The 26,106-nt window shown below is 38.8% G+C and overlaps 1 protein-coding gene across 8 annotated transcripts in view; it reads right to left on the reverse strand.

Annotated features, from left to right (window-relative positions):
* Nucleotides 1–26,106, reverse strand: part of magi1b (membrane associated guanylate kinase, WW and PDZ domain containing 1b) — a 114,079-nt gene that overhangs the window by 36,436 nt on the left and 51,537 nt on the right. For all 8 annotated transcript variants that reach the window (XM_056734431.1, XM_056734435.1, XM_056734430.1 and 5 more), the window contains exons 3-6: nt 4,986–5,105; nt 3,214–3,420; nt 1,247–1,463; nt 447–529 (exon numbers count right to left, since the gene is read on the reverse strand). In XM_056734431.1, coding sequence (XP_056590409.1) covers nt 447–529; nt 1,247–1,463; nt 3,214–3,420; nt 4,986–5,105 — 627 coding nt within the window. The remainder of the gene's footprint in view (nt 1–446; nt 530–1,246; nt 1,464–3,213; nt 3,421–4,985; nt 5,106–26,106) is intronic.

Consider the following 26,106-nt stretch of genomic DNA (forward strand, 5'->3'; position numbering starts at 1 on the left):
CGTCATCACGCATCGGGCATGTGGCAACAGAGCTGAAGCCCAAGGGAATAACTTGTTTGTAAGAGGAGATTCAATATAATCTTGAACCTTCTTAAGATATTATGGCAGCTGCCTCCATCATTCTGCCACAAAGTGAGACTGGCTGATATAGTTTGAATAGCTCAAGGGCGCCATCTACAGGCTATCACTTTAAGATTATCATGGATGGACTGCTTTAGGGAATGAGCCTGATTTGCACAAAAATCCAAACTGTACGCCTTTAGAAATGGCTTCATATGTATTTGCAAAACAGACTTGATTCATAATTGTTTGGATCTAAGACAAATATGCACATAACACAACACAAAATGCCACAGGAAGCGCATATGCAGTTATGAATGTGTATGATCAAAAACAGACATCATAAAAAATGTTCAAACGTCAAAAACACAACCATGTGTTCATACCATCATCTTCACACTCCTCCAGGGGTTTCTGGGGTTTGTCCAGGCATCGGGGGTCTAACCAGGATGTCGTCTTTGTGTTGTGGCTAAGAACACATCCAGAGCACAAATAGTCAAGCATTGTTCCACAAAGATGCCGGTAAAACAACATCCTGTGTTCTCTTTTTTTGAGACAAGCAGGAAGGAAAACGTATACGAAAGATATCAAAACGTTTGATACGTCCGGTCTTGTTATCTACAAAACTGCAGATCTCTAAAGTTAAATGTATTAATAGTCCACTCAATGTCAATACAAATATCTACATTTATTACAAATGAAGCACTCTACAGTTCAATATGTTTATAAAGTGACCAGCATACTGTACTGTCTACTGTTGCCAATGGCAACCAATCGTATAAGTATACTGCGCTAGCTTCATGTTTCACATACTATGCCATTCAGGGTCAACTGCTGAGCTCCTTATAAAAGTAAAAATTGGTATTGACAATGAAGAGAATTAGGTTACTGTCCAGTTAGTTTTACATTTATTAGATGATTAGTATTAGATGGTTGGATTTGAAAACAAAAGAAAAATGTATATATTAAATATTTAAAACAAGTGTAGCATGATTAAATGAGAGATTCAAACTCAGATTGTTAAACATTTTATAACATTCATTCATTTAAAATGTACATTATAAATGTATTTTACAGTATTGTATCATTATTGCACCAAAACATCAATCTTTCTATACATTTTTCTTAAGATATCGATGCATATCCGTCTAATAAAGGCAGAATAAAGCTTGTAGCTGTTTCTTACTCTATAAAGTAGACCTCTCCGTTCTCTGTGTAGGCCATCTCCCAGTTACCGGGCAAGGGTCCCAGAGGGTCCTCGTCCGTGGGGTGGCTGGGGAGTGCGTGTGTATTCTGAGAGCTCTCCGTGGTTGACGCCAAGGTGCTGTTGAGCACGTAGGGTTGAACGTGGTTGGGGGCGTATGGCCGAACGGAGGGATGATCGTCCTGTTCACTCGAGTCTCCTGAAAACACATGCAAAATGAGCACACAAATGTGACAACTCTGATTTGAGGTAGTGATCTGGCACTCACGCAGTAGCATCCCGTTAACAGATGAACAGACAACTTTGTATGTGCTGCTAAAAAAAGGTTTGTGGCGTGGTACCAGGCTTGCGACTGTACCTTACCTCTGGAGATTGTAGGAAGTTTGTGTGAGGGGGTGGGAGATAGTACTTCCTGTAAACTCTTGAGTGATCAGACACCTTTCACACTCTATTACATGCGAATATGCATACCGACACCTGACACTATCCCACCTACACCCCCAACATAAATATCCCCAACATCCCCAAACAAATTGACTATGAACTACATAGCACGGCCCGTCTGCCTGAATTAGTTGTTTTAATCAAACCACTTTGCCAAATGAAAAGGCATAACCTTGTGTGAAAAGCACAGCTTATTGCTTGTTTTTCATCAAGTGCCATACTATTAACTTGGACATCCTATTATAATTAACAGACTGTTATTTAAAGGGACAGTTCACCCAAAAGGAAAAGTCTTTCATCATTTACTTACTCACTTACTCCCATGTCATTAAAAACCTGTATGACTTTCTTTCTTCCGCAGAACACAAAAAACACATTTGACCCCATTGACTTCCATTGTATGGACAGAAAACGGAGTCATTTCTCAAAATATCTTATTTTGTGTTCACCAGAAGAAAGAGTGCTATACAGGTATTGAAGCACATGAGGGTGAAAATTTGATTTTGGGTGAACTATCCCTTTAAGGAGATAGACATCCATGCGTGTGAAATAAATTATCGGAACATTGTATCAGAGTATAATTACTAAAAACTACATTTGCTCAGCTTTTGCAAGTCCACTCATGCTTTTTAAGACAGATGACTCACGCAACAGCCCAGCCAAATTTTCAATTTATAGTTTTTTTCCACATCACTGATCTTTGATCAACCAGGCAGATTCGCTTTACACCTTGTGTTAAAGGCACAATTCAGACCAAACCAGAAATTCTGTCTCTTTACTCACCCTCAAGTTGTTCCAAATCTGTATAAAAGTCTTTGTTCTGATGAACGCAGAGAATGATATTTGGAAGAATGCTTGTAACCAAACAGTTCTTGGACCCCATTGACTACCATAGTAGAAAAATTGACAATGGTAGTCAAAGTACCCCAGAGCTGTTTGCTTTCCCACATTCTTCCAAATATCTTCTTTTGAGTTTAACAGAAAAAAGACATTTATAAAGCAATGATTCTGTAACTACTGTGTTGACCAACTAAATTTGAAGTTTCAAGCATAATTTCGCCAATAATTTAACTAAAAAGTGTTTCGAAAGTACAAAGCGCTTTTTGTTATTGCATGTACAATACAAATACACAATTTAAACCTACTCCACAATGGTTCAGACCCAATTTACACATAAATCATACATGTGCTGTTCTGATCTTTACACTACACAAAAAAAACCTCTTAGAGGAACCTAAAATGGAACCCAACCCATTTTCGAAAAACACTGGAGTGAAAATCTCACTGATCTGTAAATAAAAACAGGAAGAGTCCATCTTGATGCTTTGCAACATAAGAAACAAAACCCTCTGCTACAGCCAGATGGCGATATTGTCCCCTTTCTCGTTTCGTAATGGCGAAGGACAGAGAAAGCAACAAAGAAGTACCATTCATCTTTTCACCCATGTGCCAGACAAGCAAAACACAAACAAATATGACCGAAGAGTCATCCGAAGGCTGCTGACCTGTGAAGCTATTGTTCATTTCAGGAACCTCATCATCATCCTCAGTTTCTGTAGGCACTATTCCAGCATTTTGCATCTCATTGTAGGATTTGGAGCGGCGTGGGGTTGACTGCTGAGAACCAGGAAGGCTGTCTTGCAGAGCATCGCCAGTAATCACTTTCCCACTAGGGGGCTGGCTGGGCGGCTTGGGTGTTCCATAATAGTTACCTAGGCAACAAGAGGATATTACCACTTTTTAGAACAGGAGGATTAAAGTAAGACAGTCAAGTTTTATGTGAGTTACATTTTTCTTTGGTAGATTTTGTGTTATTTTAAGATTGTTACTTATGAAACGGCTGAAAGTTTGATAATAGTATCATGAGGTCTGAGTGTATTTGTTATGAGGCAGTGAGCATTCAAATTTAGAGCTGTCTGGCTGAAAGGAAAGCACTTGACATCATTAAATCTGTAATACGGTTAGAGTTCAGCCGTGGCAGGCCAAATGCTCAACCTTAATAACAATTAAGAATTTCATTTTGGTGAAACACAAAGGTAGCACTAAGTATAAAAATGGATTGAATATTTTAACCGTTATGCATTAGCGTGTTTTTTTACATTTAAAAAGTGATTCATGTTTATTAGGTATAGCCTAACTAGCTTTTGTTGAAACCAGTAGCTTTGTATTGGCACCTATTGCATTATTGCTCCTGTATGACCTATCGCGTATTGCTCCTTAAACTCTTTGTAATTCGCTTTGGATAAAAGTGTCTGCTAAATGACTAAATGTAAATGTAACTAAGAATTCAATAAACTTTTGGCCTCATACACACTGCAGTTTAATTTCTTTCACTGAAAGTTCAAGTTTAATTTAGATAGGCACAAAAAGTACTCATTCACAAATAGTCTCTCAGTTATTCCGATAAGACTTACAACACTCACATTATAGTTCAATGACAACTCGCTGTTTAAAAACAGCAGCTTAACGCAAATAAACAGAACAAGGTGCCTTCGCAAACTGATCATTTTCCACTGGATGCTCATGATTCCATAACTGTTCCGTATATCATCCATATCCATGTAAACTCTTAAAAATAAAGGTCCTTAAAAGGTTCTTCACAGCGATGCTTTTGAAGAATCATTTTTGGTTTCACAAAGAACCTCTCAATCAAAGGTCCTTTAATAAAGGATTTTATAATCTGAACAACCTTTTTTCATCACAAAGAACCTTTTGTGAAACAGAAAGGTTCTTCGGACTTTTAAGGTTCTTTATGGAACCACTTAGACTAAAAAAGGTTCTCCTATGGCATTGTGAAGGACCTTTCGATTTAAGAGATGCTTTTATTATGGACAATAATCATTATTTTTAAGATGCATGGCGATGCTGATGTGAAAATTTATTGTATCGATGCATATAAACAAATGTATTTTTGGGAGTGCCTTCTGTACTTATAGACACGCATAATAATCTGGAGACCTACAATTGCATTTATATGAATTTAAATATAACTGTGTTTCTGTGAGAAAAGCCTTAAAGTTTGATGTTTGTTAAAAGAAAAGAAAAAAGTATCCCACGATGCATCTGCTAAACTTAGTGACTGCACACATATTTCGACCACTTTGACTTTGAGTCATTTTTTAAGAGATTGCACTGAAATTTTTTATAGACGAGAATAAATATAACATTTTATATTCATTCATTTATATCAACTCTTTTTCATGACTTCCCTGCTCTCTTCTATAACACTCTATAAAAGAAAAGCAAAAGCGTGTGTTTATAACTCTTCATCGCTTACCTTCGTAAGATCCGATCTCCAGCAGTGTCCCACTCTGTTCAAGCTTCAGAAAGTCCTCAACAGACAAAAAATTATAATCAACTCCTGATACCTCACCGTCACGAGGGGGGCGGGTCGTACCTGTCACAAAAAGAAACAGAGAAAAAAAGCATAAGATATCTGTAAGGTTAAACCGCTAATTTATGCTGGAAACCAGATATACACCACATTTACGATTACCGCCCACATCAGGGCCAATTACGAGCACATGCTACAGTCTCCTGGGTCCTGGAAGCCAAGAGTTGGGTGTGAAATAAGCGTGAGAGAGCGTTACATGTGAAGCTTCACAAGTCAAGTCGTAACACCTTTTTGACAAAAATTTGTTATAGGAGAGGAAAGTGAACAAGCCCCTGCCCCCATTTCCACACCCACACCAAACGCCATTGTATTGCTAACTAAATATACACAAAAGCTCAGATCTTCACATCCTAGATCTTCTCCAACATCACATCTTTCCTGTTCTCGTTGCAATCCAATCTTAAACAGCATACGTATAAGATACCACAACCGATCCCAACATCTCAAATACATGAGGCATAAACTGACAAGGAATTCAATATCTGCTGTCATGAATTACATTCAACTGCATTCAAAATGAGGTGAAGACATTTCTGAAATTAACAAAAATAAAGTAACACAAATCAAATACTAGAATATAAACAAGTGATAAAGAGTGATATATATTATATACCGACAAAGAAAAAAGAAAGGTGGAAAATAATTATTGACACAATTTATTTAAAGTGTGAGCTTTGGGCCTTCACGTTGATCCAGCTAATTTCACTGCTGACGGTTAAGACGGTGACCCGGCATTTCTTGTGTCTCACGCACCCGTCCTGCTGCGTGTTGTATCTCCCCATCACTTGATGAATAGCTGATATAAATAGAACCCTGCGATGGGAGATGCTCTTTGGCAGCCATCTTAGTGACATTGGTGATAAATCAAAGATATGACGATAAACTCAGCCTTTATAATAATCTTGCAATGTACTTAATGTACCTTTACTTAACCGGACCCTGTTTATAAAAAGTAGAGTAGATTGCAACCCCTCAAATGGATGCTGTGCAGAGACAGCGTGTATTGCTTTAAATAGAAAATTTGTTTTCTTTGGCTGTCATTTCCAGCTTCCTTCTATGTAAACATTTGTGAATGATTTAGTACTTCTGTTTTATTGAATTTCTATAGTCTAAATATCTATCCCTCACCATGAAAAACAGGACCATATCCTCATAATTCTAGGAACCAATAACCAACTAAGCAGAAGTCATTTAATGTTCAGGTTAACCTGCCCTTAGATCAGAAGATAACATGCTATTATTTTAAAAGGATAGTTCACCCAAAAATGAAAGTTAAGCCATTTATTCTCCCTCATGTCAATTTAAAACATTTTAATGGGTTCCTTCTTCCGTGGAACACAAAAGAAGATATTTTGAGAAACATCTGAAAAGGTGATATTGTGTCTATACGATGGAAGTCAAAGGGGTCCAATGTTGTTTGGTTACAACATTCTTCAAAATATCTTCTTTTGGGTTCTACAGAAGTCAAAAAGGTATGGAATGACATGAGGGTGAAAAACAGAAAAAACCTGCCGGTCAGAAGAGGCAATAATAGATCACACAGTTCTGCTCAATAAACAGTCAACTTTAGAAAACACAGCACTGACACTAATTCATTCACTCTACGTCGCATGCAAACACAAGGTAGAAAAAAAATGACACTTTTCCCCAATATATAAATAGCATTGACTTGTATGTGATGACATCTTCCGTTGCTATGGACAACCCTTAAAGGATAGAATTACCCAGAGCCTCATAACTGAGAGGGGCTCAAACCACTTTTACTTCACACATTGACACACAAAATGCCAACATGAAAGACGGCTTCCAATCTGGCATTTATTTTTCCAATTTATGGAAAAAAAGCAATTCAGAAATATAAGGACTGTACTAATCCTCTTCATTTTTTACTTGAGAGGCTTCTATCTGGCCATGTACTGAAAAATCCTAAAGCCAGGAAAAATGCTTACAAAACATCCTTTGTTCCAATGAAAGTTATTGCTTTAAATTAGACCATCTGTACATACACTGAGATGTTTGTAACATACGTTTAATTTACCCATTTGTATTACTGTAAAATGCCGGTGTTATTGTTCTTCTGTCACTTTTTTAATATCTGTGACATGCAAACTGAATGGCTGAATGTCAAAAAAGTTATTAGAGCAACATGACCTCATAATCAGATGATGACATAACTCAAAGCCCCTCATTATAGAGGGGGGCATTCAAATCAGTGCTTCATGAAAGCAAAGCTATTTCAACTCTGAAACATTCATGCATCTGGAGTTAGTAGTGCAGGAAGGCCATGGCCGGGACGACAGCAGGATGAATTCTGCCTCGCTCTGGCATCAGGTAGAGCTCATAAAAACAGTTCAGATTTTTCATCAAGATAGAGTCTTTAAGTCATATCCTGTACTCCTCTTTAAATTCAACTCAACGCACTGCCATCTTATACAACAACAACGTGTACATCTACGCACAGGGTTTTTCCTGGCTCAAAACGAGGAGGAGGTGGTGCCATCCTGATCTTGTACACACACGAAGGCCTACCGTACATTAAAGTGGCTTAACCAAAGTGACTTTGAAATATTAAAGGTTCTAATAATATTAGATGAAAATTACATTATTTGATTTGAAAAAGTCTGTCTGGTTGAATAAAAGTAAAGCTTTTTCTCATTTTCAACTAACTTTTCAGCACACAATAGCCAACTGAATTAAATGAGCAAAAATCATTCACATCTTCCATTCTCTAGACTGTGGTTCACTTTAGATGATTCATTGATCTCTTATATTCGCTAGAGACTGAAAAGTTCAATAGTTTAAATGAATCGGTTCAAATGAGTCATTCGTGTGCGAGTCGTTTTGAATACAATGTGCGTTCATACTGGCGAACTCGCTGTGTACAGTATGATTCAACGATCCAACGGCTCAGCTTAAGACATTAGAAAGATGTACTTCATGTTAATTTAAGAAATTTCAAGAAATTAAACTTACTTGGATGCAAAACAAACAGCCGTGAAACACAGTCTGGCTCTTGTTCTGCAACTCTTTAAGCGCCTCATTGTGCTGATAACGAAACAGCGCCTCAATTGTGGCGTAATGTAGCAACTGCTGTTACAAAAAACAGTCAGTTAAATGCACGCAGCATTTCTAGTGAAGACACCAGTCATAATTTTGCCGAGAGTCTGAGGTGGCACGACATTTGACGGAGGCGGCCGCCTCCAAATTCTCTATGCAGGAAAAACCCTCTACACATATGTATCTGTGTCCTCAGCATGTGGATAAAAGCAATAGGATGTTTATTTAAACAGGCCCAGCTCATTCACCTGTGTTTGTAAGTGGCAGCTGCACTTGCAATGTTCCATTTGTCATTCACTTACTGTATAATAGTTCATGCTTCTTTCCATCCAAAGTCACACTATAGCCATAAAGCAGACAATTCACACAAAAATGAAAATTCTTTCATTGATTAAACACCTTCATGTCACTCCTGTATGACTGATCTTCTGCAGAGCATAAAATATGCTATTTTGAAGAACGCTAGTAACCAAACAACACTGGACCCCATTGACTTCCATTGTATAGACATTATCATACATATCTTATTTTGTATTACACAGAAGAGTCACATACAGGTTTGAACCATATGAGGGTGAATAAAGGGTGTTTCACTTCAACTGACAAAATGACGTATAATTGATTATTTACTCATTCCCTCCCCAATATGTGAAGCACATTTGAATAGACATATTTCAGTGCCAAAACAGTGATCATATCTAAAGAAACAGACGTTAATATTGCCATGGTGCTCCACTTTAAAGGGATAGTTCACTTTCAAAAAGAAAATTCTGTCATCATTTACTCACCCTGTTGTCACTTGTTTAAACCTGTGTGAATTTCTTTCTTCTGCAAAAAACAAAATAAGATATTTTGAAAAATGTTGGTAACCAAAAACTTCTGGTCCCCATTAATTTCTATTGGCTGGACACAAAACAAATGCAAGTCAATGGGGACCACTGGTTTTCTGTTATACAACGTTTTTCAAAATTTCGACTTTTTTGCTCTGCAGAAGAAAGTCATGACGGTTTGAAATAATACAGGTTTGAGGTCATGTAAATAATGACCTCATTTTGAAGGTGAACTATTTCTCCTTAAGTTCAAATTCAGCTCCAATTTAGAGTTCTGGTACATGATATAAGAGTCTCTACAGTGATTTTAAAACAAAGTCAACCTGTTCTGCTATTGTTCTACCACTAAAAGCCAACCGGGTGCCCGAGCGCTAAATGAAGCAAAGGTGAGTCCCAATGACAACACCTTTACATATTACAAACTGCAACTGTTTGTTCCCGGCCTACACACACTCATCAGTCATGGGTCAGCGGCTTTGAACAGAAGGGGTTACTGTGACCTAATGACATGATCCAGGCCCCAAAAGAGAAACAATTATCTAATGGGGGTTTACAACCCTCCTGTTAAATGATAACCTCCTCACTTACACACACACACACTACACAGGCTGTAGTTGTTTCCACACTGGCTGGCTGCTGTATTTCTCAGCAGTAAAGTGCTCTTGCCTGTGTGGCTAGAGATCATTGTCTCTCTGGAAAAGAACAGCGGTGCTTCACAATGAATCAACATCTCGAGCTTTCACAACCCGGCCTGGAAACAAAGAAACGCGTGCAGACACAATCTTCAAGCATCACTTCAAATCTGTTCACAACAAATGTGACTATGCTGGCATATTTTGTCTGATGTGAGCTGTCCTTTCAACAATTTCATTTTTAGAAGAGGAGATTTAGACATCTAGAACAGAATAATGACTCATTTCTCACCAATTTTTTTTCAATATGGTATGATGGAAAACTTCTTTTCATAGATGTCATTTCACAGTTAACAAACAAAAAAGGATTTCAATGAAAAGTCTAACCTCGACACAAAAACACTACCCTGTCCACCCAGACCATTTAAAAAGAACAACAGTTATAAAACATTTGCTGAGTACTTTTTTTTAGTTTCCCATTGTTGTATTTTTCACAGAATTTGGGGAGGATATTATCTTCGGGTCTGTGGAAGGCGAGTATACTGTGATATCAGGTCACTGCACACTTAATATGTTTTGATCAAAATTAAAAACCTAGAAAAATATACAATAAGTATTCACAAAGCATCAATATAATCCTATACAGTTAAAAATAATAAAGTAAGGTCCTCAATTTAAAACAAAATCTTAAAGGTACAGAAGCAAAAACTTGCATGTAAAAGTGAATCAAACTAAATTTACAAGTGGAATTCGAAACAAACATAATCAAGTATAAAAATCCTCCAAAAGTGCAGAATATGGCCCATTGAAAGAGGAAATCAACTACATCCATCCCTTTATGGCTCTTTCCATCTGATTCTCAGTGAAGTGAAAGTCAATCTCTTGTCATAGGTGTAGTCGTGACATGGCAGCTCTGCCCGGCAATAAGGCCCTTAAGACTCAATGTAGAAGATTCTGAGTCTGTCCGTCATCTGGAATGGTATCATTTGGCCTTGCTGTAATATAGTGTCAGTCTGGCTTCTCAACAGAAAGAAACCTGGGCAGACAGATCTTCCTTCTCCACCCTGTCTGTCTCTAGGGGTTTCAAAAGACAGGTATTGCAAATTTGGAGTGCAAAATTGAAGTAATATGACCTATGTTTAAGTGTATAGTGTAATAAATAACACAGAATGTGTTGCCTAAATTGTCCAAAAGGGATAGTGAGCCGAATTGAAATGAGCACAGTGATTTGGCAGCAGAAGAATCTCATTTATACTTAATGAAGTATTGGTCCTTATTTCTAGCCATTTCTCCTCAAGTGTCTGAAATAATCTAAAGTTTCCATGTCCCAAAAGTTACAATTTATTAAATAATTACTTGGAAGATGTGGTAGATTAATGAAAAGGGGCCATTTAACACTTAATTTTTACAGAAAGTCTACACATCTTCAGGTCTAAGAAGCTTCTGCGGAAGAAAACAGTATCAATGTGAAGTGCAAGACCAGCCAAATACTTAAAAGAACCAAAGACAGACATTTACCACATTTCAAAATACATCAGAAAAAAACCAATGCCACGTGCACATCCGGCACACAAACAGGCTCTAAAAATAGTCACGTGTGATAAATCTGTTTATTTTTGCGGCTGAGGTTCAAGGAGCACTCCAGGAGTGTGTTGTGTTCCTGACACCCCAGTTTAGATTTCTAATATCATCTACATTGGAACTTCATCACACGGACAGATGTGAGTTCAACTTCTTGATCAACTTTCCTGAGCTTTCTTGAGAATTGTTCCTACATGTTAGCATTGAAAAGAGCAACAAAGATGACAAAGTAGATGGCTGATTCGTAACGCGCTGAACCTTGTTTTTCTGTTTTCTTGAAAATATTAAATGAATAGCTAACTCAAAAACACTAAAGGATGTCAATATTTATGTAATATCCAGCCAAAATGCTCTCAGCTGTTGCAACCAATTTGTATTTTTGTACTTAAGTAAGCATTTTGTCAATCACCTTTATTTACTCCTAATGTGAATGAGTCATCACATAGACAAAGGCTCTATGTTTCTACTGGATGCTAAAATTGAACTAGTAGGTCACTGCGCTCTGCCAGGTGATCATGACACCCTTTCTGCAATGAAAGAACATAAATGGGCAAAATAAAAGGGTACAGAAATTAGAGCCACGGAGTCTCTTAAAAAACTTCAATATCAATATACTGGAAAATATAATACACAGCCACGGAAGCAAAATAAAAGATCATTTCAAAATCAGATTTTCTGATTCAATAATGCACTATTTATAGGTGTGTCTTGGTAAAATTGACACTTTTTGAGTCAATCTGTGGACAACTAACAACATTTCTCCCAAATTTCATATGAAATATTGTTTCTGATTGCATTTATTTGCAGAAAATGAAAACCAGAGAAACAGGTCAAAATAACAGAAAAGATGTTCTGTATTTTTTCAGACCGCAAATAAAATTCATATTCACTTTAAGCAATACAATAGTATTATTTTCATGTGTCTTGTCATGCTGTCAACCTTTCATATTGCTGTTGGATGACCTTATTTTCACTTTTTGTATTATTACTTTTGTATATTAATATTATATATTTCCATATACAAGTGCATATATTCTTTTATATATGAAAAGGCCAATTTGTTATGTATTCTTAAGTTTATTGTGATACTGTAATATATTTATTATCTATAAATTGTCAAATAACAAAGGAGTAGTTCACCTTCAAAATAAAATTGTGTCATCATTTACACCCCCTATTGTAATTTCAAACCTGTATGACTTTCTTCTGCAGAACACAAAAGAAGATATTTTGAAAAATGTTGGTAACAGAACAGCACAGCCTCCCATTCGCTTCTGTAACCAATGCAAGTGAGTGAAGGCTGTTAAAAACATTTTTCGAGATATCTTTGTGTCATGCGGAAGAAACAAAGTCATACAGGTTTGAAATGACAAGAGGGTTATTAAATGATGACAGAATTTTCATTTTGAAGGTAAACTGCTCCTTTAAATGATTGAAAGTATTGACAGTTTAACATAATTTCTTTGAGTTAGGGTCAGTCGCTTTTTAGACTTTTGTTCTAAATTTACATTTATGCATTTGGTAGACGCTTTAATCCAAAGCGATTTACATTGTATTGTATTGTATTATGCATTTGTTTCTGACAATGTGCAATCCCCTGGGATCCAACCCATGACCTTGGCATGCTAGTGCCATGCTCTTACCACTGAGCCAAAGGAAAGCTACAGAATGTCAAACACACCAGTAATTTACATTCGTTGAATATGTAAACAACTTATAGCATTTAATTGAAACATTGAGGGTAAGCAAAAAACAACAAAACAGTGAACAATCCTTTACAATTTAAACCCAAAACAACAACAACTGAAACTCCTGTTAAATGCTAGCAAGTTTGTTGTGGCGCAATAATGACCATACTTTGTGATATTATAATAATATGACGAGACAAAAACAGGTCTTTTCTTTCCTCCTAAACTGACAACGTGTCTCAATCATCTCCCTTGTTCAATAGTCAGGGCACTGACCAGGGAGTCAGTCATTTTAAGGGCTGTCTCATTCGCAAAATCCTTCCAGTGCATTGAAACTTTTGCTCCCAAAAAAGTTCCCACAAAGCAGCGCAAAAACCTATGTTCCCTTACCGGAAATCAAGTGACAAGTTTAGAAGATGTTTTAACGTAAATCGCAGGAGTGAACTCAATGAACTTCATGAAACGCGATAGAACTTTTGAAAAGACAAACGCTTATTTTATTTGATGTATAAACAAACGTTGCTAGACAGGCAGGCAACACAATCTACTTAACAGTTCAATTAAATAATCGACCAAATTTGTGCACTGATATGTAACAGAATAATGAAAGTGTTTCTCATAAGTACTATCAGTATTTAAAAAATAAAATCAGGGAGATGTCGGTTTTGTCGGTTGTTGATTTAGACCAGCATTGAAGTGTCACAACTCGCTTAAGCAGTCACGGTACAGGAAAATAAGTAAACAGTGTCCCAATGAGAAGGGAGCAAGGGTCCTTATCAGTGCCCGGACCCATGTACACGATATAAAGATTCACACTCAGGGAGCTGATCGAGACAAAGGGTTCGTAAATCCTTCAAGCTTCACTGCTAAATTCCCTAACAGTTTTAGGACTCAGATTAGCCACGACACACATTGACCAATGAAATATAAACAAGTTTTGTTGTATGATCATCATTACAGATGACAGAAGAAACAGAGAAGCAGGGGTGAACTACAGAAGGACAAATAGAAAACTTAATCCATTTTGTGCCATAGCAAACCCCCAAAAACTAAACAAATCAAAAGGTTGGCGGCTTTGAATAACATAGATGGATGTTGGCTTTAGAATCTGTAGCAAAGCTTTGAGACCGCTGGCCTCTGAGCCATCTTAATACTCCGTATGTGTGTATGCGCATACTAATCTCTCAACGGCGAATAAAAAATCACAGTTGCACAGCGGACAAAAATAGTACGCTTGTCCTGTGTGATTCAGCACAGCCTGATGGCTCTTACAGATATTAAGTCTTAAAATTAGCATGTATGCATATTAAAATCCTTAAAGGTCACTCAAAGGTTTGCCACACAGGAAAACTTACGTCACTTTAGAAGCCTTTGTGCATATAAAAAGTGAGTATTATTATGCACACTTGAGCAAATCCTAATCTATAAAATAATTCACATGCCATCTAAATCCCTTTATTTAATAACGTAATATTACGTTTGACCAGGTGCTGATGTTCCCTTTCCATTCCGAAACACCGCGACAACAAGCTTTCATACATTCTTCAGTTCTTGTGTCAGTTTAACTTCTCACGGTCACAATAACACAAGCGTTACCTGGTATTGTGAAATCAGACATGGCAACACGATTGTCCAGTTATTGGGTGGATATAGGGGTTTAAGGGGAGGTATTGTATTCCTGGAGAGCAATACTGCAGTAACTGGAGAGGCAATCAATCAGACGCAGCGCTTTAAGTGACTGCGAGTCTCACCGCCGTGATTCAGTTAGTGGTGTAGCGTAGGCCATTCTTAACGCATTTGGAAACGACTCATTATTATCATCATTCTAATAATAGTCAGGACTATTACTATAGCAGCGTTATATTTGCGCGTTTCTGAAGTTATTAAAGGGCCTGTGAGTTTTGGCTTGAAATAAAGAGTAAACTAGGTTAGCATGAGATGCTACATCTTCAGAACTCTTTCCCAGAAGTAATTTCATGAGTTTTCTGACACCCTTCCTGTTAAATACACACAAAACTAATTGAAAGATGCTCTCGCGGACGTTGCTGTGTTTGTTCTGAGCTGGAGCGGTTATCTTCATGGCTTGATTACATTTTTCATGAGCCTGACCTAGTGAGTAATACAGGCCGCTCTCTGTATCATTTTTTCTTCTTTTAAACACGCTTTTCTCATGCCTGCCAATGACTCTCTATGTAATTTATAAATTAAAAAAGACAGTGAGACACGAAGAAAGTGACCTAAGATGAAAAACTCCTCAATGGTGAGATTTGTCACATTTACATCTTTATAACCAGAAGACTAAAAACATTTTTTTTATTTCATCAAAGATATGAGCCATACTAGACACTTGATTTTGTGATTACATGCATACACAACCCAAGATGAAGAACCTCACTGACCATCCATGAAGTTTTGTGTTGTCTTTTAAACCCGTATCGAGCTGGTAAAGTTGAAACCCTTTTTTTTAAATGATGCGTTATGTGAGTACATTACCAGAATGCATGAGCATTTATACCACAAATGTGACTCTGGACCAAAAAAAATGTTGTCATAAAGCTTTACATAGATACCATTACCAAACTTGAGTGGGAAATTCCCGAAGAGCGAGCAGCGGAGAGCAAAGTTTTAGGCGTGTTTCTGGCCATTTTTGGAAGTGATTTTGCTGTATCCAATTACAAAATAAAGTTTTCATATATTACAGTAGGATATTTACAAAATCAATCCTTACTTTCTTTATATCCTAATGATTTTTATCATAAAAGAAAAATAAATAATTTTGACCTGTACAATATAAAATTAGCTATTGCTACAAATATGCCGGTGCTACTAATAACTTGTGGTTTGACAGCACACTACATCTGGCAAACGTCTATTTGACGTCTACATCTACATCTGAAAGACATCTGCAATACACAGTTTGTTCATCTGCAATACGCCTTGGAGATGTCTACTGTCAGATGTCATATAAACATCTAAAAGACATCTATAAGATGTTTATGATATAGAATGGATGTAAAACTGCTCTTACTAAGATGTTTAGCAGATGTTTTTACACAGCAGATGTTTTCCAGATCTCCAGATCTTAAGCAGACGTCTCACAAAAGTAGATGTGCTAGCTGAGGGGTCACATATACTAAAGATGTTGTGTACATAATGTGTTAATTATAATTTGCACAACATGACTGCAAGGCTGCATTTATCCTCATAATTTATCGGTTAAACAGTAAAATAAATAACTCCGTAAGCTTTAAGAACCTTTAAAGGGATAGCCAAAAAATCCAATTTGCTGTTTATTTACTAACCCTCAGGCCATCCGTGATGTAGCATGTAGGTGACATTTTTTCTTGAGTAGAAACATAAATAAGATTGTTTGGTAAATCCGCAACCCTCTCTGCTTTATATAATGGGAGTTAAACTTATGAAAACATTCATGAAACGTCAACATGTCGCCAGGAGCCGCTTTGTGGAACTTTTTGGAACTCTTAGAACGGCGGACCTCATATATTCCCATTATATGAAGCAGACAGGGCTGCGCATTGACCAAATTTACCAAAATGTCACCTACATCTCGGATGGCCTGAGAGTAAATAAACGGCAAATTGGAGTTTTGGCTGAACAATCCCTTTAAAACTGTTCCCAGAAGTGCCCAAACTGTTGCCTATCCTGACAGATATACATGAAAGCTCTTGAAGGAAAAACACATTTAAACACTAATAGTTTGTCACAAGGATTAATCAAAAGGCAAAGCACTATTAAATGGCAAGTCCAAGCTGGAAGCGACGTCAGCAGAGTTCAGAGAGGATATTGACAGCCCTGTCACAGCAGAGGCGTTTGAGGACATCTAGCCTCTCTTCTGTTCGACTGATGCCAAAAGTGTGTTGATACATTAGTACAGATGTATCAAAACATGCGGAATACTGGAACTGTTTGAACTAGTAACTTGTGGTTAGTTAACATCTTTGCATTGCCAAAATGGCAAAACTGAAGCTTTGGTAACTGTCTACAAAAAGAAAGTGATAAGTTATGAGAGGCTTTGCTTTTACCAAAGATACGGGTGTCCCTTAACTGAATGAGTATTCATGTGATTAAATGATAACCTAAAGTCAGTCTGGTTCAACCAACCGCCTATACAACACAAATACACAGCAATATAAAATGCTTAATTCTGATTGGTCAATTAAAGTGTCCACTACACTGTATTTTGGACTGATGTCTCTTTTGATTATGTTTTGACTATTATCAATATAGTTAAATCAAATGGTCATAATCAAAAAGTTAAAACCAAATTTAATTTGATGTAGACTGGACTACTGCAATTCTCTACTGGCTGGCCTTCCAACCAATGCAGTCAAGCCCTTCCAAATGATCCAGAATGCAGCTGCACCTCTAGTTTTCAATCAGCCTAAAAGAACCCATGTAACATCCCTCCTGATTTCACTTCACCTGCTGCCAGTTGCCGCCCGCATCGAGTTTAAATCTCTGACACTGGCCTTCAGAACGATAACGGCAAATTTGACCTTTTACCTTAACTCGCTGTGTCAGGTCTATATAGCCTCCCGTCATCTTCGGTCTGAAAATGAGCAACGCCTGGATGTTCCATCTGAGCGAGGCACCAAATCGCTTGCAAAAATGTTTACTAATTCGTTCCCCTGTGGTGGAAAGAACTGCCAGCCTCCACCTGAACTGCAGCATCCTTCACAACTTTCAAAAAACAGCTCAAAACATACCCGTTCCGGATTTCTTGGACTTACCAATAACTGTCTATGTCTTGTGTTGTTCATTCTCTTCCTTGCTTACTTTAGCTTTGATCATCCTAGTATGGCCTTGCAAAATGTTTATATGCTCTACTACTTGTAAGTTGCTTTGGATAAAAGCGTCTGCCAAATGAATAAAATGTAAATAAATGTAAGTAGTAGTGTACTGTCAGATTTCAGACCCCTGCGCTTTGTGTCATTATAAATCGTGTACGTCACTTTTTGTAAAACTTGTGCCAGCACATTTCTTGGACCAAAGTGCATTATATAGTATATACTTCACATGTGTAGCCCATCTAAAAAAATAAAATATTTCTGAGCCAGAACAATATAGATAAGGCAGAAGGTTTGAGACCGAGGGGGAATTGCCGTTTCCCGTTCGCCCTGTTTGGAGATCTGGGAACTGGAATTACATACTGGAAAATGCAAGATTTGTAATTGGGAAAACTAAGCCTGGGGATGTGCGCCCATGTTGATGTTGACAGCCATCCCTTCCAGCTCAGCGGGAGAGAGAACCATCTGTCTCAGCAAAGGGTTAATCCACAACACAGATCCCCAATTCTAGCATTTTCCAGCCCACATACCCATTAGCAAAATGAAATTGCTTTCTGTAAGTATGTCCCCCAGAAAAGATCCGCAGTTCAAAATCCCCTTCAACACGGACCTCAAAACGCACGTATACACACCTACAGAATACAAAGGCTATTGTATTGGGTAGTGAACTTAAAACAGAGATCAATGCTTTGATAAATGCATAATCTTACAAGCACACCAGCATAGACCATAGACAGCTGCGTCTCAGATCACCATTCTCGAAAATCTACAGGTATGTGTTAGCAGTGTTCACAATTAACACTCAAGCAGCGAATGAAAGTAAAAATAGACATTGTCAAGCAAATAGAATAAGTCAGCTGACTGGTCATATTTTTAGGAAATGCAACAACATAAATCAGGTTCTATCAATAGCACATTTTAAATGTTTACAGTTTTTTGACAATTTCACAGTCATAATAATAATATACTACACTAACAATATACTGAAAAATAATACAATATATACATGTATAATTTGCTGAGAAATATTTTGTCCCAAGATCCTGGAATATGCCCTTCTGTGACCCTGCATACGACAAGCAGATTTGGAAAATGGATGGATATTTTGGATATGTTTACATTTACATTTCACTCACTATTGGGAGGTGTGGCAAAACTACATCTTAAATCCTAAATATAAGCTCAATAGTCATAAAACACCAGCCTGTCAGTTGCAAGGCATATATTTACCCAGCATCCCTCTTAAAGCATTGCTAAGAAACAGAGATCCTGTTTTATCCCCCAAATACAGCCAGTGGCTCCATGAAAGACAGATTCAAATGTAGCCATTCAGAAACCGAGGTAGATAGGCAGCGGTTGCAGCTGTGAGAGAGACGTGGAAAGCCAGATCGGGTGGATGGGGAGGGGAGGTCGGGGGGTTGGGAAACAGACACAGCCGACATCCTCCGGAACGCCTGCCACACTGCTCGTCTCCAAATATAATGGCCTTCAACACGTCAAGTGACCAGTTCAATTCAAAGTCCAGGACAGAGCAGCGCTCGATCAACCAGACGGGCACGTACACACTCAATGTGACATCCTTTCTCTCCTGCACCATTTTGCAATCCTCAACAAATCACATCTCTCAATGCAAATTTGCATCGCTCACACAATCTGATGCATTCTCTGCATTGCTGCTTGCTTTCCCCCTGATGTCTTTGCATTTTTCTGTCACTCCTTTTTCCATCCCTCATTCCCCACCCCCACTGCCAGACCCCGGAAGCCGATGAGTCCAGGTGTAATCACGATAAAAACATTAGATTTACCTCAGCCGAGCACCTCACGGCAGCTACCTCCTCCGCGAGCAATCCAGCCGAGATCTTGCAGAAAACGACCAAAACAGCGGAAATCCACATAAATTCTGTTTCATGTGGGCATCAGACGTTTGTATCTTAGCAAACGCTGCCCAGTCTGTCGAACACCTCTCCTCCCTCTCTCTCTCCTCCTCAGACTCTCAATCTTGATCTCTCTTTCTCTATAAAGCAGCCGTTCAGCCCAGCATTGAAGCTCAGCCAATGTAAGGGGCTCGCACACCAAACACCATCTGAGCTACACGTCTTCAGGCTCGCACTCATCCACCTCCGCCCGCCCACCTCTCTCTCTCCCTCACTACACCCTCCCTCTCCCCACCACATCCCCCCAGCCCTCTCTACAATACACACTATCAGACAGCTACACACATGGCTCCCCCTGCAAACAAGATGTAACGCTCTCTTGCGCGTGTACAAGAACGTACACAAATACGACGTGACTAAGGCAATCAAATGTTGGTCTTGGATGGGGATTAGAGACCGAATGAGATTTAGCAGATAAAAATCGGCCAAGTCAGTCCAGCCATGTGCATTACAATACTATTGTTTATTTTTCTGGGTTTCTCAGCAGCCTAAGTTGTCATAGTTGGGTAAACTTCTATAGCAGTGAATGGGAGACTACCACAAATATGATTTTTGCATTATTTTTTGCTCAAATAGCAAAAGAAAACTCAGAGAGAGTGTTTTCCCTAAATTTAACTAAATCACCTTTTTTAGATCATCTAAAAACGGCAGTCAAAAGAGACTTTGTAGATGGCAACACATAATATTAACCAACAACATCACAATGAGCCAATAGAATGCCAAATTATATCATCAGGTCCCCTCATTATTTCCCAGTCTACATTCGGTTTCACTCAGAAATGTCTCATTACAAGTAGGTTAAAAACGACTATATATTGTTTTTAACCGTGTATTCAAATTCTGATTTTAACACATCAGTTTTATCCATCTCTAGACCTATATACACAAACTCGTCCTCATCTTTAAGCTTACAATTATGAATGTGAATGTGAAATTGAATTGAATGAAAATAATTTCCTTTTGAAAGGCCTTTTGACCACTAACAGCCACTCAACGAAATTACCTCCCTCATCCATCAAACAAGTCCCATATTTCTCAAGCAAATCTCTCCCCTCTCAAACTCTTTCTCTTGCTTTCTTAACCCTCAGAGTTGAATGATTCCAGCAGCGAAATGACAAACACTCCAGATGAAACCCTGAAGAAATAGGCCCGATATAAAGACAGGAGCGTAGTGTGTCTGTGTTTGCGAGCTTCTATTTCTGGGTGGAGCTCAGCGTGAATATCTCAGTCCTGTGGAGCTGTGATTTGGATTTAAAGCTCACCTGGGGAAGCAGTTTTTCTACTTAACATCAAACTGCTGAAAGATAGCCTACTTTGTGTTAGAAGTTGGAATTGGATGAAAGCATTGGAGATGTGGAGATGTAGATTTTTCCCTTAGAAACCTTGGGCTAATAAGGAAATTAATGTTTTTTGTGTATTTCGTGTAACATGTTTTGAGATGGAAAGAATGGGTAGATGCTATCCCTTGTTGAGAGGGATAATTATTAGTTAGAGGACACTTTGATCCCTAAAGTCTGAGCCCTAAGCACCATAGACTGTAAGTGCTACACAGACCCAAATATTGGTATTAGTGGCCAATCAAAATAGGTTTTTAAATGGGCAATTTATAAACCGTTACATACGATTCCCCCTCCTCAAACCCGGAATATGGGTTACATCTTGCCAAACCAGCTATGGAGCAGCACATGGACAGCTTAAACCAACACAAACCAGCATCAAAACATACCAAATTAGCATATGCTGTTTTTTTCAACAGGGAAAGCAAGCCTAAACTTTGACAAAACTGGTCTTTGATCAGTTAGATCAAGATCTCTGTTTGTTCCTTTAAAGGATGGCACGGATGAAGTAGTTTTTGAAGAGGGATTCTTTATCTATTGTTCCCCAAACCTTTTTTAAGTCGGCCCATCCAAAACAATGCCCCCTGGACAGGACTGATGCTGGTCTCTGGTTTGTCCCCTCACGGTGATAAACACTTTCTGAGGGTGCTTTTGACTTGCAAATGAATTCACGAAACGCTTTCGAATGCAGAATGTCAAGTGCTCCGAGTGAATGGGTTTTTCAGGCCAGGAACAGCCAAATGTGTTGGAGCCAACTCGCAAGACAACGTCTACGCTCAACGCGGTGTTAGCCAAAGAAAACATGGAGCGGGTTAGAAATTCAGAACATGCCTGGATTTAGTTTAATTTCTTTCTATGCCGCCCACATATGCTTGCTCAGTGATATCCAGCTTGAGCTGACATTTCAAAATGGAGCCTAGAAACTCCAAACCCAAACAGGCGCTCTGAGAAAATCCATAATCTGCTGCCCCCCACCCCAAAATTGAATGCAAATTAAAAATCTGAAATAAAACACAATGTGCTTTGAAAACCACACTGTCAAGATTGAAGATGGTAGAAATCCATACAAGAGTGGGTGATGCTAAAAACGTGCGAACGTTCGCCCTCCCTGTCGAGAGCCCTCGGCGCCCTGCAGGTATTATCTCTCTTCTGTCTGCTAATCACAGCTGACTAGCGACCCGGGCGCTCTTCAGATCTACGCTGTCTCCGAGCCTGCGGTTGAACTGTGTTACTCATCTCCAGACAGACTAGCACACATGCTAAATGCTAATTCGCTTGCTCCCACGGACTACGCGCTTTAACTCTGAATGAGCATGTTCATTCAATTAGCAAAAACTCACGAAATAAATTTCCAGCTGCTTGCTAGACTTTTATGGCTCAGAAAGTCTAATTTCATAGCGATAACGACGGGTCACATGGCATAAATGCACTCTCTCAGATTTAAGATCTACCTAGCAACAATGTTTGTGATGCTTAACATAAGACACCATATGACTGGGCAGTAACCTGTCTGAGACATCATGTGAGACATCAACAGCGCGCTCGGTGGTGCAAACGGCAGGGACATACTGAATTTTTCTTTGACGCTTTTGTCCAGGTGACGAATTGATCATTGTTCATTACATCGAGGATGATGGCCTTTGGAGCACCATACACCCTCTTACCACATAATCATTCCATCACACACACACGCTTGCATTCTTACACACAGACACACACACGCGCGTACCCATGCTCTCCAAGGTAAAATGAGATCTGTTCCCCAAAGGGGCTCCAGACAATAGCTTGAGAATAAATCATATCGATGAGAAAGTTCCACAGCCAGGAGCCATCTGTCCCTGTGAACGAGATGTGACTGAAGGGTTTGATCTTGGCTTTTTTTCCCCATATTCTTTCCCCTGACTCAACCCCGCTACAACCCGACCCCACCCCCACAACAACCCCACCCCCAATCCAACCCTTAAGCCTATATATATGAGCCATCCGCCACATGAACCAAGCAACCATACATTACCCGCTAAATCGCAAATCCCTTCCCGGCATCACCACAGAAAAAATGCAGGATAAGAGCATGCAGAAAAACGAGACTTGCCTTGCTGCAGAGAAGCCTCCCAAAACTGTAATCCTTTCTTTCGGGCGAGAAATCGCAGCAGCAACCTGTCTTCGGCTGCAACCGTGCTGTCTGCTACTGAGCAGAAAAACAAATGGAGAGAGCGAGAAAGCCAAAGTGGGGGTGTGTGGGGGGGGGGGGTGGGGGGATGCAGGAAAGAGGAGGGAAGCGAGAGAGGGCAAGCAAAGGCTGGCTAACCACAGGGAAGCTTAAATAGACTGATAGATGAGGACGAGAACAGAGGGACCGAGAGGAAAATGTGAAAACATTGAGGGTGGGAGCGCCGTTCCAATGGCATCTGTTGTGTTGACAGTGTCGGCGATGCGAAAAAGCCGAGCGCGAAATGAGGAAGAGACGAGAGGGAACAAAGGGCACTGTCTTTTGTTTTCGATTATTACATCATAGGATAACAGTTAGATAAAGAACGTACACATGGCCGCACACACAAGGGTGCACCTGTCTCTTACTAAAATTCAAGAGAGAATGAAAGATAAAACATGGAAGATGCATTAAATCATTTAGCGAATGACAAATGGTCTGAGATACAGAAGAGGTGGCTAAAGTGCATTGAAAATCTGGCTCCACAGTTCACATTGGGACTTTCTGTGTCAGTAGAAAGTTTTGTTTTGAAGAAAACACATTCTTCAAATGAGTGCCTTTATGTGAGTGAATGGAAAATGATTTGAACAATTATTCTTTTAAGAGCTATACGTAGTAAGAGATTGTGTGTAGTCAATCATTATCTAATAAGGGTGATTAGGACTCAACTGCGAAAAGGAAACTCCCTGAAGGGCTTTATTTAGTGATAAATACTGACCAGCTGTACATTATCTTCCTTATTAAGTGCTTAACAAATAAATGGAAATGAAATATTGATTTTATTATGGGAGGAGAAAGAGATTGTGAGACAATGGTCAGTTAAAGTTTAGTAGTCATATAACTATCTGAGACCACAATATCAGAAACAATTTAATTTGATTCAAAGTCACAAGCTGTAGATTTGGCTTTTAGTGTTTTAACTCACAGTAGCACAACTTTTCTAAGATAAGTAGACTTACAATGGATGCATAACACACACAACGACAGATCCTAAATCTGCCTCTGTGTCAACAATTGTATTAGTGACAAGCAGTTCTTTCTCGGGGTCACATGCCTGTATTGTTACTTTTCACCAGCCGGCCATTACACCCCCAACACAACAAAACTCTCAAACACACACACACACACACATAGTGATACACACACTCCCAGCTACTGGCCACCTGGAGAGGCAACTGGCTGGTCAGGCCATCACTAAACAAAAGAGACAGCTGCACCCCTCATGCATAAGCACATACTGACCCTCATACACATCAAAACCCCACCCTTACACTGATCAATCTTGACTCATCCCTGTCATGTTCACCAACACCATGTCATGTAAAATTACCAGCTAATCAACACGCAGATTTCAACCGCTCCATCAAAACACACATTCAATTTCCGACACAGACTTTCATGAAAATTTGGTGGTGCCATCCAAGTGGAACGGTCTCAGTGTTGGTTAACCCGTTCATGAATAGAGGTCACAAAGTCTCTTTCTAAGTCTCTTTAAACAAAAACAAAAAAATCTGTATAGTCCACTCAAGAGAAAATCTAACGTAAGAGCATACACACTTTCAAATTTTAAGAATTCTGACCCAGGTCATGAATTATGCACAAAAGTTTAAAAATATCATATGGTAAAGAATCCCAAAATTCTTTCATCATTTACTCACCCTCAAGTAGTTCCAAACCTACTTTGGTAGTCAATGGTGTCCCAGAAATGTCAGTTGCTAACATTTTACCAAATATCTTTCTTTGTGCCTGCAGGGAATTTAATAAGCCTGTTTGAATGTTTTACACAAGAGCACAAAAATGGCTCATAACCCAAACAAACATTTCCTTTTCAACACTTTCCCATCATTTGCTTTGCTGATTTTGAGGGAAATTCAGTAGAATTGTTTCTACAAAAATGTGTTGAATGCACTAAACTTTTATTTGTATTTAAAAGCATGTTTAGCCAAAATGTCATATGGTCTGATGTTGATTCTGCATTGTGACTCAAACCCAGCTCAAGGCACTTTTACCCTACTTAAGAGACAAAAACTAACTCCAGATAAGCAAACTTTTTTTAATGATTAGTCCTGAGACTGATTCTGGATCATTTGAAGCATCTGGACATGTCCCCCCGCTCAGAGCTGCTCCAGTTTTACATAGATGGCCTCTTTTACTTGTCTCAACTGTCATTAGCCTTCTATACACCATGTCTACACTAGACGCGTCGCATCCAGTGTGGACACATTTTTTAATTATAATATGTTCTATTGTCTCTTATCTCTTGTCCGGTGTGGACACGGTGATAGGCTAATTCACTCCAAAACGGTAATACAAATAATTTGAGGCATTTAAAATGATCAGTCTTAAGCCCGCGGTCACACTTGACTTTTCGTTCCATTGATATACACAGTTCATGTTTGGTCATGTGAGTGGATGGGACCAATAGAAGATCAAAACATCCTAGCGTCACCTCTAGGTACAGAAATGTACAAAATGGAGAAATTGCTCCGCCCATTTTCGTACCACCATCTGAACGAATTTCGCAATTCTGACCGCGGCATTATTCTTTTGTTAGAATGAACCAAAATGTTGATGACTCATCCTTCACTGACATATTTTGGTTCAATCAAATGGTCTCTAGAACCAATATGTTTCTACACAACTACAATTTTCTTTGAGTCGTTTTATTCAACACAGTAATTTGTCTGATTTGGCTGCAGATATATTTGGACAGGTTTTCGTTTCTGAAAGGGCATGGCTGTGTTTTATTGTCTATGAAATCGTGAGTGAGTTGAAGACCATGATGGACTCTAGTGTTCCAATCAGACCTGCCTTCCCATCTGCCCATCCAGCTGTCTCCTGTCTATCAATCACTCTCTCTTTCACAAACACACACACACACCGCCACTCACTTTCTGTCACATCAGCTAATGGATCAGTCTGTTTAAT

Source organism: Triplophysa dalaica, chromosome 21 (genome assembly GCF_015846415.1).
Source record: "Triplophysa dalaica isolate WHDGS20190420 chromosome 21, ASM1584641v1, whole genome shotgun sequence".
Lineage (NCBI taxonomy): Eukaryota > Metazoa > Chordata > Actinopteri > Cypriniformes > Nemacheilidae > Triplophysa > Triplophysa dalaica.